The sequence below is a fragment of the Perkinsus marinus genome, assembly GCF_000006405.1.
Source record: "Perkinsus marinus ATCC 50983 genomic scaffold scf_1104296937140, whole genome shotgun sequence".
NCBI classification, from domain to species: Eukaryota; Perkinsozoa; order Perkinsida; family Perkinsidae; genus Perkinsus; species Perkinsus marinus.
The window spans coordinates 510,984-522,221 of record NW_003213889.1 but is presented as its reverse complement, the minus strand read 5'-3'; the positions used below and the strand labels follow the sequence as shown (position 1 = coordinate 522,221).

Here is an 11,238-nt window from a genome sequence, read left to right as displayed (position 1 = left end):
CTTGAACCACGGACCGTGGTTCATGGTGGTCCAACCACCACTTTAATTCATATTTATCCCGAAGCCTACAACAAGCTCAGAACGCACTACCTCAGTGAAACTCCTTCCATGAGCTTAGCCGTAAAGCATTTCCCTGGTAGTTTCATCATTCTAGAGGCGTAATATACACACAAAAACACATAACCCTAAAACCACGCTGGCATCCAAGCCCTGGTCCGAGAACATCGAGCGTTAGAGCACCCAAGGCCGACGTAATCTAAGCATGGAGTGGTACCAAGGTATAATCAGCACCAGAATACCAACGAAAATGTATAGAGTTTGATCTGATGCGGCATTGCCCTCTCGGGAATTCAAGGTACCTTGGTGATGAGACATCCTAACGGTAGTATCCTAGTAAAACAACACAGCGCTGAAAGAGGTACGTAGAGGCTTATTCATCAAGAATTCGGTCTCTCCCTCAATCAGAAGGTTGCGCTGTCTGACCAACCAATAGCTGTCGCGCCATTCTTCGCTTTCAGGAACACCGACACAAATCATCCCCTCAATATAACATCCTTTCGAACCGCTCGCATACAACCATCCGTGATACACACGACTTATGCGTACATCTCCCCGATCCAAAGCACGCAGTTTTCAAGTTAAGGCCTCTCACCGTGGTCGGTTCCCGACTACTATCAGCCACAACCTGCAAAGCTGCCTTCCACTAGATTCGAACCTGAATCAATCGGTGGAGCCGAGGTATCGTGTTCAATAGGGGAAAATTGAGGAACTGCGTTGGCAACATCTCAGCTACTCGCGCATTCACCATACTCAACTCAACGATGAGCAGTACTACATGAGACGGAACTATCATTATGGCACAACCGCCGAAAAAGAAAACAAAGAATCCTTCAACATCAGTATTCTATCACCATGGTAGGAAATCACCCATAGAAGTAACAAAAGAAGAACTACAGCGTCTCAGACGATGCGAGCTATACAAAATCGTCACTAGAGGACCCAGCTGGCTAATGCCTAAGGCATTACATCATCGCTAAGGCAAGTCCAATAGCCACAGAGAAGAATGAACCGCATAGAGACCTAGCAGAGGAAGACGAGGTGGGTGGAGAAGTGGTAACTCCACTGGGTGAACTGGTATTTAGAGACATAAGAACTGCATTCTGAGCATCCAGCTCACCAAAGTTCATAGTAGTGCCATTGGCCACGAGCTTTTGCGACTGACTGCCAAGGACAGTATTCGTCAAATCTTGACCCTTCAAGCCCAATGTCGCGAGCATAGCTGTAACACCAGCTACATGAGGGGTGGCCATGGAAGTGCCATCCAGAACAGCATATCTGTCGCCTGGCCAAGTCGAAACAATATTCTCTCCAGGCGCAGCAATATTAACTGCAGAGCCCGTATCCGAGAAGAAGGATACCTTAGGCGGAGCAATGGACGAGGTAGAGCCCACACACATCATAGAGGGTACTTGAGTGGTGAAGGAGCAGGGAAACCTGGGATCCTCATCAACATTGACACCGTCATTACCAGATGCTACCACAACGATATGTCCGACTTTGGCAGCGTTCTGGATAGCCTGCAAGAAAACTCTGCTAGACCCATCAGCAGTGTATGAATGAGATGATACTGTAGCCCCATGAGCAACTGCCCAGTTAAGGCCGTTGAGAGTGGCTAACATACCGCCAGTACCATCAGCGCCGAAAGCACGCAAGGCCATGATCTTAACGTCAGCGATGCCTGCAATGCCAACATCATTATCAGTCTGAGCTGCCGCAATACCGGCACAATGAGTACCGTGACCATTCAGGTCAGAAGTATTCTCGTCGTTATCCACGAAGTTGTAGCCGTGGGAGCCATCAGACGCTGTCCACATCTGGTCCTTGAGGTCAGGATGCGAACTATCCACGCCGGTATCAACGATGGCGAGGATGATCTCTTGAGGAGTCTTACCAGAATTGTCAACGTTCCTCCAGGCACCATCGATGTTTATCAGCTGCAGATTGTCCTGATATCGAGCCAACGGGTCGTCCGAATCCACATCGGACTTGGGACTGTTGCCGAACCAACCTGCCACTTGTTCAGTTGCATCGGCAATTCTTGCCTCATTTACACCATCAACGATCCTCATCTCAATATTGGGTTCGCATAAGACGTCCAAACCAAGCTCGTCACCAGCTTCCTCGAGGTAGGCCTTCACTTCATCTAAGCTGACCGGACAGTCCTCGGACAGAGTGTCGACACTCTGAACACCAATCATAGCCAATGTCTCAACGGCGTGTGGGTTCTGCAGGCAACGTTCAACAGCAGCCAATCGGCTGTCACTGAGCCGACGCAAATTGCCCACATTGTTAGCAAGCATGTGAGGGATTGCACTGACGTCAACAGCATCATGCACAATCGATTCTCTGGTTGACGATATTGAGACTATACCACTGGGAGGAGATCGGCGAGTGACCGAGACGAGCGTCTTATTGTCTTTGACGTTAACCGCCTTTCCAAGACCAAGAAGGAATAAGGGGAAAAGTAACAGAAACATGTTAACGGAACTAACTGAGGTAACAGGTTGTTCATGTTAGTCTCCGCATTAGATGAGAACACGACGGGACAGCGCTACACCTTTCAGGGGCCTATTTCGCTCTCAGTGAAAACAAATCCGTCGGGTGGGGCACCTATGCCATAACCCCAAGAAACGTCTAATTACAACGAGTTCTATCGGACGGGACACCTATGCCACAACCTCAAGATGTGCATCAGTTCAATCAATTTCATCCCTCGGGACACCTATGCCACAGCTCCAACTACAAGCGATTCCATCAGCCGGAGCGCCTATGCTGTAATTCCAAGATATGCCTTAGTACGATCCATTTGGTGGGAGCAAGTGATAGAAAGATTAATTGTGTTTGCATGACCCAACTAACTTCAACTTCCACCAATCGTGGATGTCAGTTTCGCTGCAAAACCGATTTCGCCTGAAGTGGACGGTTTCGGACGCAATGGTGGAGCATCCCATCATGACGTTAGTGGCACTCGTGAAATAATGGGCCTGTTACACAAGGATACTTAATTCAAGGCGCCTTAAATTTAGGAGCAACTCAAGGAGTTACTTAAGGGGCCTGTTTCATAGGAGCAGATTGCGCCTTAAACTTAAGTAACGCCTTAAGTATACCTTAAGTAATTAGGACATCCTATTTCACTACTTAAGTAAGCACGTTAAGGCGCCTTAAGTTTAGGAATACTTAAGGCGCCTTAAGTTTCTGTGCATATACTTAAGCATTCACGAGAAGCATTTCACAACATGCGTACTTAAGGAGCAACTTAAGTATTCCTTAAATTTTATTAAGGTAGAGCCGACCCTACCTAAATAGATACTTAAGTACCGTGTTCGAATATTGCAGCCCACAGGGATTGAACCAGGGACCCTTCGAAGTACGATGCTTTGATATTGCATCTCGCAGGGGTCGAACCGGAGACCTTACGAATGGCAGCACGGTGCTCTCCCACTTGTCCAGAGAGGCAAAGAAATCGAGCTAAGAGTTCATTTCCTTCACGCAGCAAAAGCCGAATCGAACTTCACAATATGGTCACCTTTAAGAATCAGCCACTGCAAAACGTCGAGGAGGCAATGTTTGCTGCTTGTGAACAGGAGATGAGGATCTGGGTCAATCACAGTCATCTCGAATAACTCTGATTGACCCAGATGCTCCAGTGGATGGTGTCGGGAACGCTCTTCGCAAGAGCTACGTTCGCAGATAGTTGCAGCGACTTGGAGATATTTCAGTGATTTGCGTCACCTTGAGTTCACATGAGTATATTTTCTACTTAGCGGACCGTTGAGTGACTTATTCTAGCTAACATTGTAATTCGTGGGAAATCTCCTTGCAAATCGTTACCAATGGTAACTTACCATTGATACCTTACCCATGATCGAGGAAAGTAGTTGCGAAACAGTAAACGACCATAGAAACAGCATACCTCAGATTTGAACCTGCGCCGATCGTGTGGTAAACAGACAACCTAACCACTGTAGCATTTACACAAACGTGTAATTCTATTCTATACCTGTAACCATGGTTAAGTAGATACTTAAGTACGCCTTAAGTTAAGGAGCTCCTTAAGTTGCTCCTAAACGTTGTGAAATGAGTTGAGTACTTCTTAAGTATACCTTAAGTAACTCCTTAAGTTGCTCCCATATTTAAGGCGCCTTAAATTAAGTATCCTTGTGAAACAGGCCCAAGGTATACTTAAGGCGTTACTTACGTTTAAGGCGCAATTTGCTCCTACGAAACAGGCCCAATGGCGTGAAGTGCGCGATGGGGACAGAAGAAATACCGTCACTGGGGATCGAATTTGCGACCTTCGGATGAAGCATTACTCTCAACTTTCTCCTTCTGCGTACTGGGTACAGCGTTCGATTCATATGAATGTGCTATAATATAGCTTCACCCGGACACCATGGACACTCTATCCACTGCACAGCCTGAGAATATCCCTCCAAACTATGAAGATCTCCCTCTATTCACACCTCACTCTGCCAAGGCTTCTTGGCTCGCCTACGGCGACTGTGTCCTTTTCATGCTAATAGTAGCCGTTATCGCGGGGCAGTTGATACAACAGAAACGAGCCGAAAGACGTGGAGGAGATGCTGTAATAATGGAGTCGACATGTGGCCACCTCGAATATCTTGGAATCGTACCTTTTGTCTCAGGCCCCGGCAGTGTCGCTCACTGGTAGCCACACGCGCAAGCTCTTCCTTATCGGTTTATGCCTATCAAATCTAGCCAGAGCAGTGAGCATGATCGTCGATGCTGTCGTTCATAATGAGGTTAGAGAGCATGTATGGGAGCATTCTGTCCAGGTTGGGCCCTATCGTAAGCAATACTGTCATCAAACATCATTCATATCAGGGCTGGACCAACTACTGCTTCATGGACTTCCCTTCTCTGCTCTTCCTCTCAACCTACAGCATCGTTATACTATTCTGGGCTCAAGTAACATCAGTAACCGCAGCTCCTATTATTGTCTTCCCAGGTGTACTATGCAGCCATCTTAGTATCATATCCCTTGTTACGGCCACTCTGCATTTTTTTCAACATTGCAGTGTACTATTCATCGCCTCCAAAGGCTCAATCACTCTTCCTTTCCCCTGCAGATATGGTGTTTTTGTGATTATATCGGCAGTCACTTTCCTTCTCGAAGCGTGGCATCAATATAGTCAGTAAGTTCTAGTAAGTCTAAAAAATCGCCGATTACACTCGTTCACTGGTAGGTACATATTTTTTATAGTGGGTCTGCTTTACCTTCTCTGCGCTATATTATTCTTCTATTACGGGGTGAAAGTCAAGTCCTTGTGTCTTCCATAGAGCCAATCCCTCTCAGATACAGGTAGCGGTGCAGTTGAAAGACCGATCTCGAAGACAGCGCTCAATGGCCGGAGTGTCGCCGACTGAGGCCAGCAATAATCATGCGGTTCTCAGTCGAGTAATAAGCTCTCAATGTTCATCACAACACAGACTCTATCAGGTTCTTATTCTGACAGTGACGTGCCCGCTCATATTTCTCATAAGAGGTATGTTATGTCTACTCTACGGAGTCGGGGTCATGAAGACGTACGGTCCTTCGAACGTTGATCGCCTGGCTTGGGACTCTCTGGTGAGAACTTCTAGTTATCTTTATTCCCTACTGGCGCTTCTAGGTCTACTGTATCACGGAATGGATACCTTCGCTGCTCATTCTTATAGTCTTCTGGCCTGCCACTCGACCTTCTGGTCGAGCTGGAGTCCATGGTGGTGGCTATCAAGTAAGCTAGCTCAGTGTGGCCTTGAGTGTAGGGCAATGATGTCGGTCAACTCAGTCGGATTATGGTAACCTATCCTCGAGCTATGATTCTCTAGTGTCGCCTCTTATCGGATCACACACGGGGTCGAACCAGGATATAGAGGCCAACAGGAAGCAGATTAGGATAGAGCAGGAACAAACGAGGTGTAGTTGGAGAGGGATTCTAGAATGGACGGGAGTACTAGCACTTCTTTGAAGATGAAGTCATAGAATGCCTCTCGCTCTAAGGAAATTAGCCAGAGTACAATCATACTGATATGTGCCGAATCAACGCTCTGATTTGGTTTTTCACTGTATCCCTATTCAATCGTCTATTGGACCTGCCACTTGATCGCGTGTGCCTTTGTATTCAATCGCCTATGCCACGACGTCACTGGTGTCTTCTCTGGAATGGCCCATGCTGTAGATAATAATGCCTTGATCAAAGTCGTACCTAAATTACCTCATGCCAATCCCGTGGGCCCTAACAAACCTGCCATCGATTTACCACCTGGAGGCTCAGAGCAGGTAACACTGCAGTCACATGCAATCTGTTAGGTCACATCTCATATCAGGCTAACATTTCGAATGGCCGGAAAGGACGGTCTTGGAGTCATCAGTTACGCGATGTCTGGACAGGTGATAAGGAACAACCTGGGGCTTGGAAAGGGAAGAAATAACATTTCTGTGGTCAGTTGTTGTGATTGTGTTGTATGGGGGATAAACAATTGATCGGCGACGAACTTGTTGCCGTAGTCGTAGCTTACGTGCAAGGGTGCTCCCATACTCGAACCTATTTCATCTCCCCACCCACCTGTTGTTTTCGTTGATATTATGCTTAGTATCGTGCATATATTAACATCGACAGCTTTCAATTAGACCAATGCTCAGGGAGAGATGTGCCCCGTGGGAGCTCACCATCAATAATAATCGCAGGATTAAATCAATAATCCTGCGGAATTGATGTTACTGAGGCATGTCTTGGGATGGCATAGTGGCCCCATCCAATGGAATTGATCCTACTAGAACATATCTTGGGATAGAATAGTTTCCCCATCCAGTCGAATTGATCGTTCTGGGGCCCACGTTGGGATGGCATTGTTGCACCGTCCAGCGAGATTGATTGGATTAAGGCACATATTGGGATGGCATAGTTGCCCTATCCAGCGGAATGGTCTTATTAAGGTTTAATTTGAGGTGGCATAGTTGCCCCATCGAGCGGAATCGATCGTACCATGGCGTATCACGGGATGGCATAGTTGCCCCGGCCGGGGAAATCGATCTCAGTAAGGGCGAAATAGGCCCACTTCATCATGACTTCCCTATCACGTACAACGCGGCGAACATTCCGTTCCTTTGGTCGATGGACGATGATGCTACGGCAGCGCCTTGGTACGGCTGAGAATATGGATAAGGTCAAGGCGGTTGGAAGACGGACATGTAATAATGAGAAGTTCGAGTACATACATCTATTGCGCATGATATGGTCCTCAGTTTACTCGTTTGTTATCATGGGCGGATCGGATGTATGTGCTCAGTGGCTGACTACCGGGAAGATAGAGGAGCCTGACTGGGATAGAGCGTTCATATTTGCGGCAGCAGGCAGCGTTTGCATGGTAACCGATTTTGTTCAACGGAAGCATTCTCCACATCGGCAAATTGCATACATTAGTTACCATTGAACAGTCTGTGGGCATTTGTACTGGAACCTCGACTCCCGGGTCGGAAATGGTGGCTGACGAAGCTCGCTACCGAGATGATCACACTGACTCCATTGTAAACTGCTGAACACAAAAGCAAAATACTCTCCATGTAGATACTTCGCATCTCTCATTGGCTTCAACGCATGGGGGCGATATCCTAACGCTGACTATACGCTGGTCCGGATAATGGAGGATTGGCCTCTTCTGTACGATGTTCTGGGGCTGTCGATGCTAGCCTGCCACAGAAAGTATCGTTTCTTGATACGTCCTCATTCTTCATCGATCATGTAGATGGCCGCACCTTGAAAAACTCGAGTGAGGAATACTGTATCATGCAAATGTTATCAGGGTCATTTCGGTGTTAATGACGATTATCAGTACAGAGTGTCCAAACTCGTCTGTACTGCCGTTGCAAACTCGCTAGACTTCCAGCGGGGTCCATCTGATTGTATCTTGATCTGACAAGGTAGTCTCATTCAAATTCCTCGGAATCCATTTCAAATTTGATGAGCTCGGGCACTAGCCTCCAATTTTATTATCTCGTTGGTGCTGGTTCATCATGAGGCGACTCTAGAGAAGAAATGAATAGAGCCGTGATGCTTTCAGATGACGCAAGTAGCTTTTGAATTAGAAGAGTAGCCTTCCCTCATCTCTGCTCGATTGTTCTTTGTCTGATAGATACCGTGATTCGCTTATCGTGATACCACTCTGCCAGACGTTCAACTATTTGATAATAGCACCTCACATGCGCAATTTCTTCCATGGATGTTGTTCGTTTTTATGGAATATTTATGTATCATGGTATGTAAGCTTGCCGCATGACCAGAGAGAAGCGAACATCATCGCAGAGAGAAAGGGTAGGCTTGAGCTCGGAGACAGTGGTGTGAATGCGGTGGATTTGATCAGCTCGTAAGCGCGGCGACGATAGTCCATATCATATCTACAACCTCCCGCCGGAACCTCGTCGGCTCATAACGGATGGTCGTCGAACGGAGATCAGTCATAGAGAGTCTCTCAGCTGGAATGCTAAGTGGTGACGACTGAAACATGATCTAGGCTGTGACAAGTTTCTGGAAGTTTCCGGATTACTTCGGGTTAAAAGTGAATCTGATAACTCTCGCTGCTACCTTAGAACGAACCCGTGATTACGTATTGTACCCTTCACAGTCTGCGACGCCTCGTCACTCGGGGCTAGCAAACAGAGTTCCAGTGAACGGACGATAAGTCCTGATGGTGCTGTGAGACCAGAGGTCGACACATTAATTGTGGACGGAGCATCGTTCACATTGAAGATCATTCTGATTGAGGGGCTATACTCTCCCAGCGGTAGCAGCAATGAACTGTGCCATTATATTCGGGGAATGACGAATGTCGAGTGGGAGTCCTCGGCAGAATATCCCCCGCACGATGCGATTAGATCTGTCTTCAGCGGGGGTTGAAATCCCCACGAAGGATTCAGACAGGTCTCTGTCGAGCGACTCATCTGGGATAACAGGCGAAGTCTCTTGGTTCTCCGTGCAGTTGGAGAACCAGACAGCCACACTGAGGGCGAGAATCAGTGGCTGCTCCTCCGCGAGCATCCATGGGTAGGGACATGATATCACATCAGACTCAATATCTCTTGGATCGCACTGCAGTCTCGCGTAGTTACGTCAATGTGTTGGGCTCGTAAGAGGAATTTCACTTCGTTGAAGATCTTCATTCTAAGTTCCATGAAAATATGGAACTATGGAAATATTCCCATTGTTCGTTGTATCACGAGTCGTGATTCACGACATGCAAAATAGTTGTGATAATCTTGCGTGATCCAAGGAAGCTGCTGTTCAGTAGGTGTGTGTGAATATGATATCAAACCAGACTCAATATCTCTTGGATCACACTATAGTGTCATGGAGTGCGTGTGAATTTGATATCACACCAGACTCAATAGCTCTCGGATCACACTATAGTGTCATGTAGTTAGTAACTACTAGTTACAGCAATATGTTGAGTTCGTGAGAGGAATTTTCCTTCGTTGAAAATTCTTATTGGAACTCGGAAACCCTTTTCATTGCTCATTATATTACGACATATGAAATGTTCGTGATACTCCTGCGCGATGCTAGAGATCTGCTGCTCAGTAGATATGCATGTGAATATGATACCACACCAGACTCAATATCTCTTGGATCACACTATAGTGTCGTGTAGCTACAGTAACTTGCTGAGTTCGTAAGAAGAATTTTCCTTCGTTGAAAATTCTGATTGGAACTCGGAACCCCTTTTCATTTCTCATTATGTTACGACATATGAAATGTTCGTGATACTCCTGCGCGATGCTAGAGATCTGCTGCTCAGTAGATATGCATGTGAATATGATACCACACCAGACTCAATATCTCTTGGATCACACTATAGTGTCGTGTAGCTACAGTAATTTGCTGAGTTCGTAAGAAGAATTTTCCTTCGTTGAAAATTCTGATTGGATCTCGGAACCCCTTTTCATTTCTCATTATGTTACGACATATGAAATGTTCGTGATACTCCTGCGCGATGCTAGAGATCTGCTGCTCAGTAGATATGCATGTGAATATGATACCACACCAGACTCAATATCTCTTGGATCACACTATAGTGTCGTGTAGCTGCAGAGATGTGTTGAGTTCGTAAGAAGAATTTTCTTTCGTTGAAAATTCTGATTGGAACTCGGAAACCCTTTTCATTGCTCATTATATTACGACATATGAAATGTTCGTGATACTCCTGCGCGATGCTAGAGATCTGCTGCTCAGTAGATATGCATGTGAATATGATACCACACCAGACTCAATATCTCTTGGATCACACTATAGTGCCGTGTAGCTGCAGAGATGTGTTGAGTTCGTAAGAAAAATTTTTCTTCGTTGAAAATTCTGATTGGAACTCGGAAACCCTTTTCATTGCTCATTATATAACGACATATGAAATGTTCGTGATACTCCTGCGCGATGCTAGAGATCTGCTGCTCAGTAGATATGCATGTGAATATGATACCACACCAGACTCAATATCTCTTGGATCTCACTATAGTGTCGTGTAGCTGCAGAGATGTGTTGAGTTCGTAAGAAGAATTTTCTTTCGTTGAAAATTCTGATTGGAACTCGGAAACCCTTTTCAGTTCTCATTATGTTACGACATATGAAATGTTCGTGATACTCCTGCGCGATGCTAGAGATCTGCTGCTCAGTAGATATGCATGTGAATATGATACCACACCAGACTCATATCTCTGGATCACACTATAGTGTCGTGTAGCTGCAGTGATTTGTTGAGTTCGTAAGAAGAATTTTCCTTCGTTGAAAATTTTGATTGGAACTCGGAACCCCTTTTCATTGCTCATTATGTTACGACATATGAAATGTTCGTGATACTCCTGCGCGATGCTAGAGATCTGCTGCTCAGTAGATATGCGTGTGAATATGATACCAGTGGTATCATCAATACACCCCTCCACATATTCTTAGCATATCCGGTTTTTCGACTCGTGCACAGCCACCACAACGAGTATCATCTTGCGGCTCAAGGAGGTATGTACTTATGCTTCACCTGATATGACCTCCAAGTTTCAGGGCCTAACTCTTCGTAGTTAGTGAGAAGTCGAAGACCGGTAAAACGTTTTCTCCACATATTCTTAGCATACACGTGTTAAGATTGCGCCTCAAAATACCAACTTTTACTAGGGGAATATATCTATAACTCCGC

General features: G+C 46.0%; 3 protein-coding genes across 3 annotated transcripts; 2 read left to right on the top strand and 1 right to left on the bottom strand.

Annotated features, from left to right (window-relative positions):
* Nucleotides 1-875: 875 nt before the first annotated feature.
* Pmar_PMAR023436 (thermitase, putative) lies at nucleotides 876-2,553 on the bottom strand. Its single transcript, XM_002783268.1, has one exon. The coding sequence runs from the start codon at nucleotides 2,535-2,537 to the stop codon at nucleotides 1,023-1,025; it is 1,515 nt and encodes a 504-aa protein (XP_002783314.1). The 5' UTR covers nucleotides 2,538-2,553; the 3' UTR covers nucleotides 876-1,022.
* Nucleotides 2,554-4,453: 1,900 nt separating this feature from the next.
* Nucleotides 4,454-6,445, top strand: Pmar_PMAR023435 (conserved hypothetical protein; the record flags this gene model as incomplete). Its single annotated transcript, XM_002783267.1, has 12 exons — nucleotides 4,454-4,645; nucleotides 4,707-4,856; nucleotides 4,906-4,989; nucleotides 5,030-5,100; nucleotides 5,151-5,216; nucleotides 5,268-5,331; nucleotides 5,378-5,479; nucleotides 5,522-5,650; nucleotides 5,694-5,798; nucleotides 5,853-5,980; nucleotides 6,243-6,343; nucleotides 6,391-6,445. The coding sequence occupies 11 exons, from the start codon at nucleotides 4,454-4,456 to the stop codon at nucleotides 6,244-6,246; spliced, it is 1,095 nt and encodes a 364-aa protein (XP_002783313.1). The 3' UTR covers nucleotides 6,247-6,343; nucleotides 6,391-6,445.
* Nucleotides 6,446-7,100: 655 nt separating this feature from the next.
* Nucleotides 7,101-8,557, top strand: Pmar_PMAR023434 (peroxisomal membrane protein 2, pxmp2, putative). The gene is made up of 6 exons (XM_002783266.1): nucleotides 7,101-7,255; nucleotides 7,310-7,431; nucleotides 7,488-7,591; nucleotides 7,632-7,724; nucleotides 8,197-8,375; nucleotides 8,425-8,557. The coding sequence occupies exons 1-6, from the start codon at nucleotides 7,129-7,131 to the stop codon at nucleotides 8,553-8,555; spliced, it is 756 nt and encodes a 251-aa protein (XP_002783312.1). The 5' UTR covers nucleotides 7,101-7,128; the 3' UTR covers nucleotides 8,556-8,557.
* The last annotated feature ends 2,681 nt before the right edge of the window (nucleotides 8,558-11,238 follow it).

Coding starts and splice junctions, on each gene's coding strand:
- Pmar_PMAR023436 (XM_002783268.1), bottom strand. CDS start 2,537: ATGTTTCTGTTACTTTTCCCCTTATTCCTTCTTGGTCTTGGAAAGGCG.
- Pmar_PMAR023434 (XM_002783266.1), top strand. CDS start 7,129: ATGACTTCCCTATCACGTACAACGCGGCGAACATTCCGTTCCTTTGGT. Junction 7,432..7,487: donor CAGCAGGCAGCGTTTGCATG/GTAACCGATTTT, acceptor TGCATACATTAG/TTACCATTGAACAGTCTGTG. Junction 7,725..8,196: donor ATGGAGGATTGGCCTCTTCT/GTACGATGTTCT, acceptor TTTGTCTGATAG/ATACCGTGATTCGCTTATCG.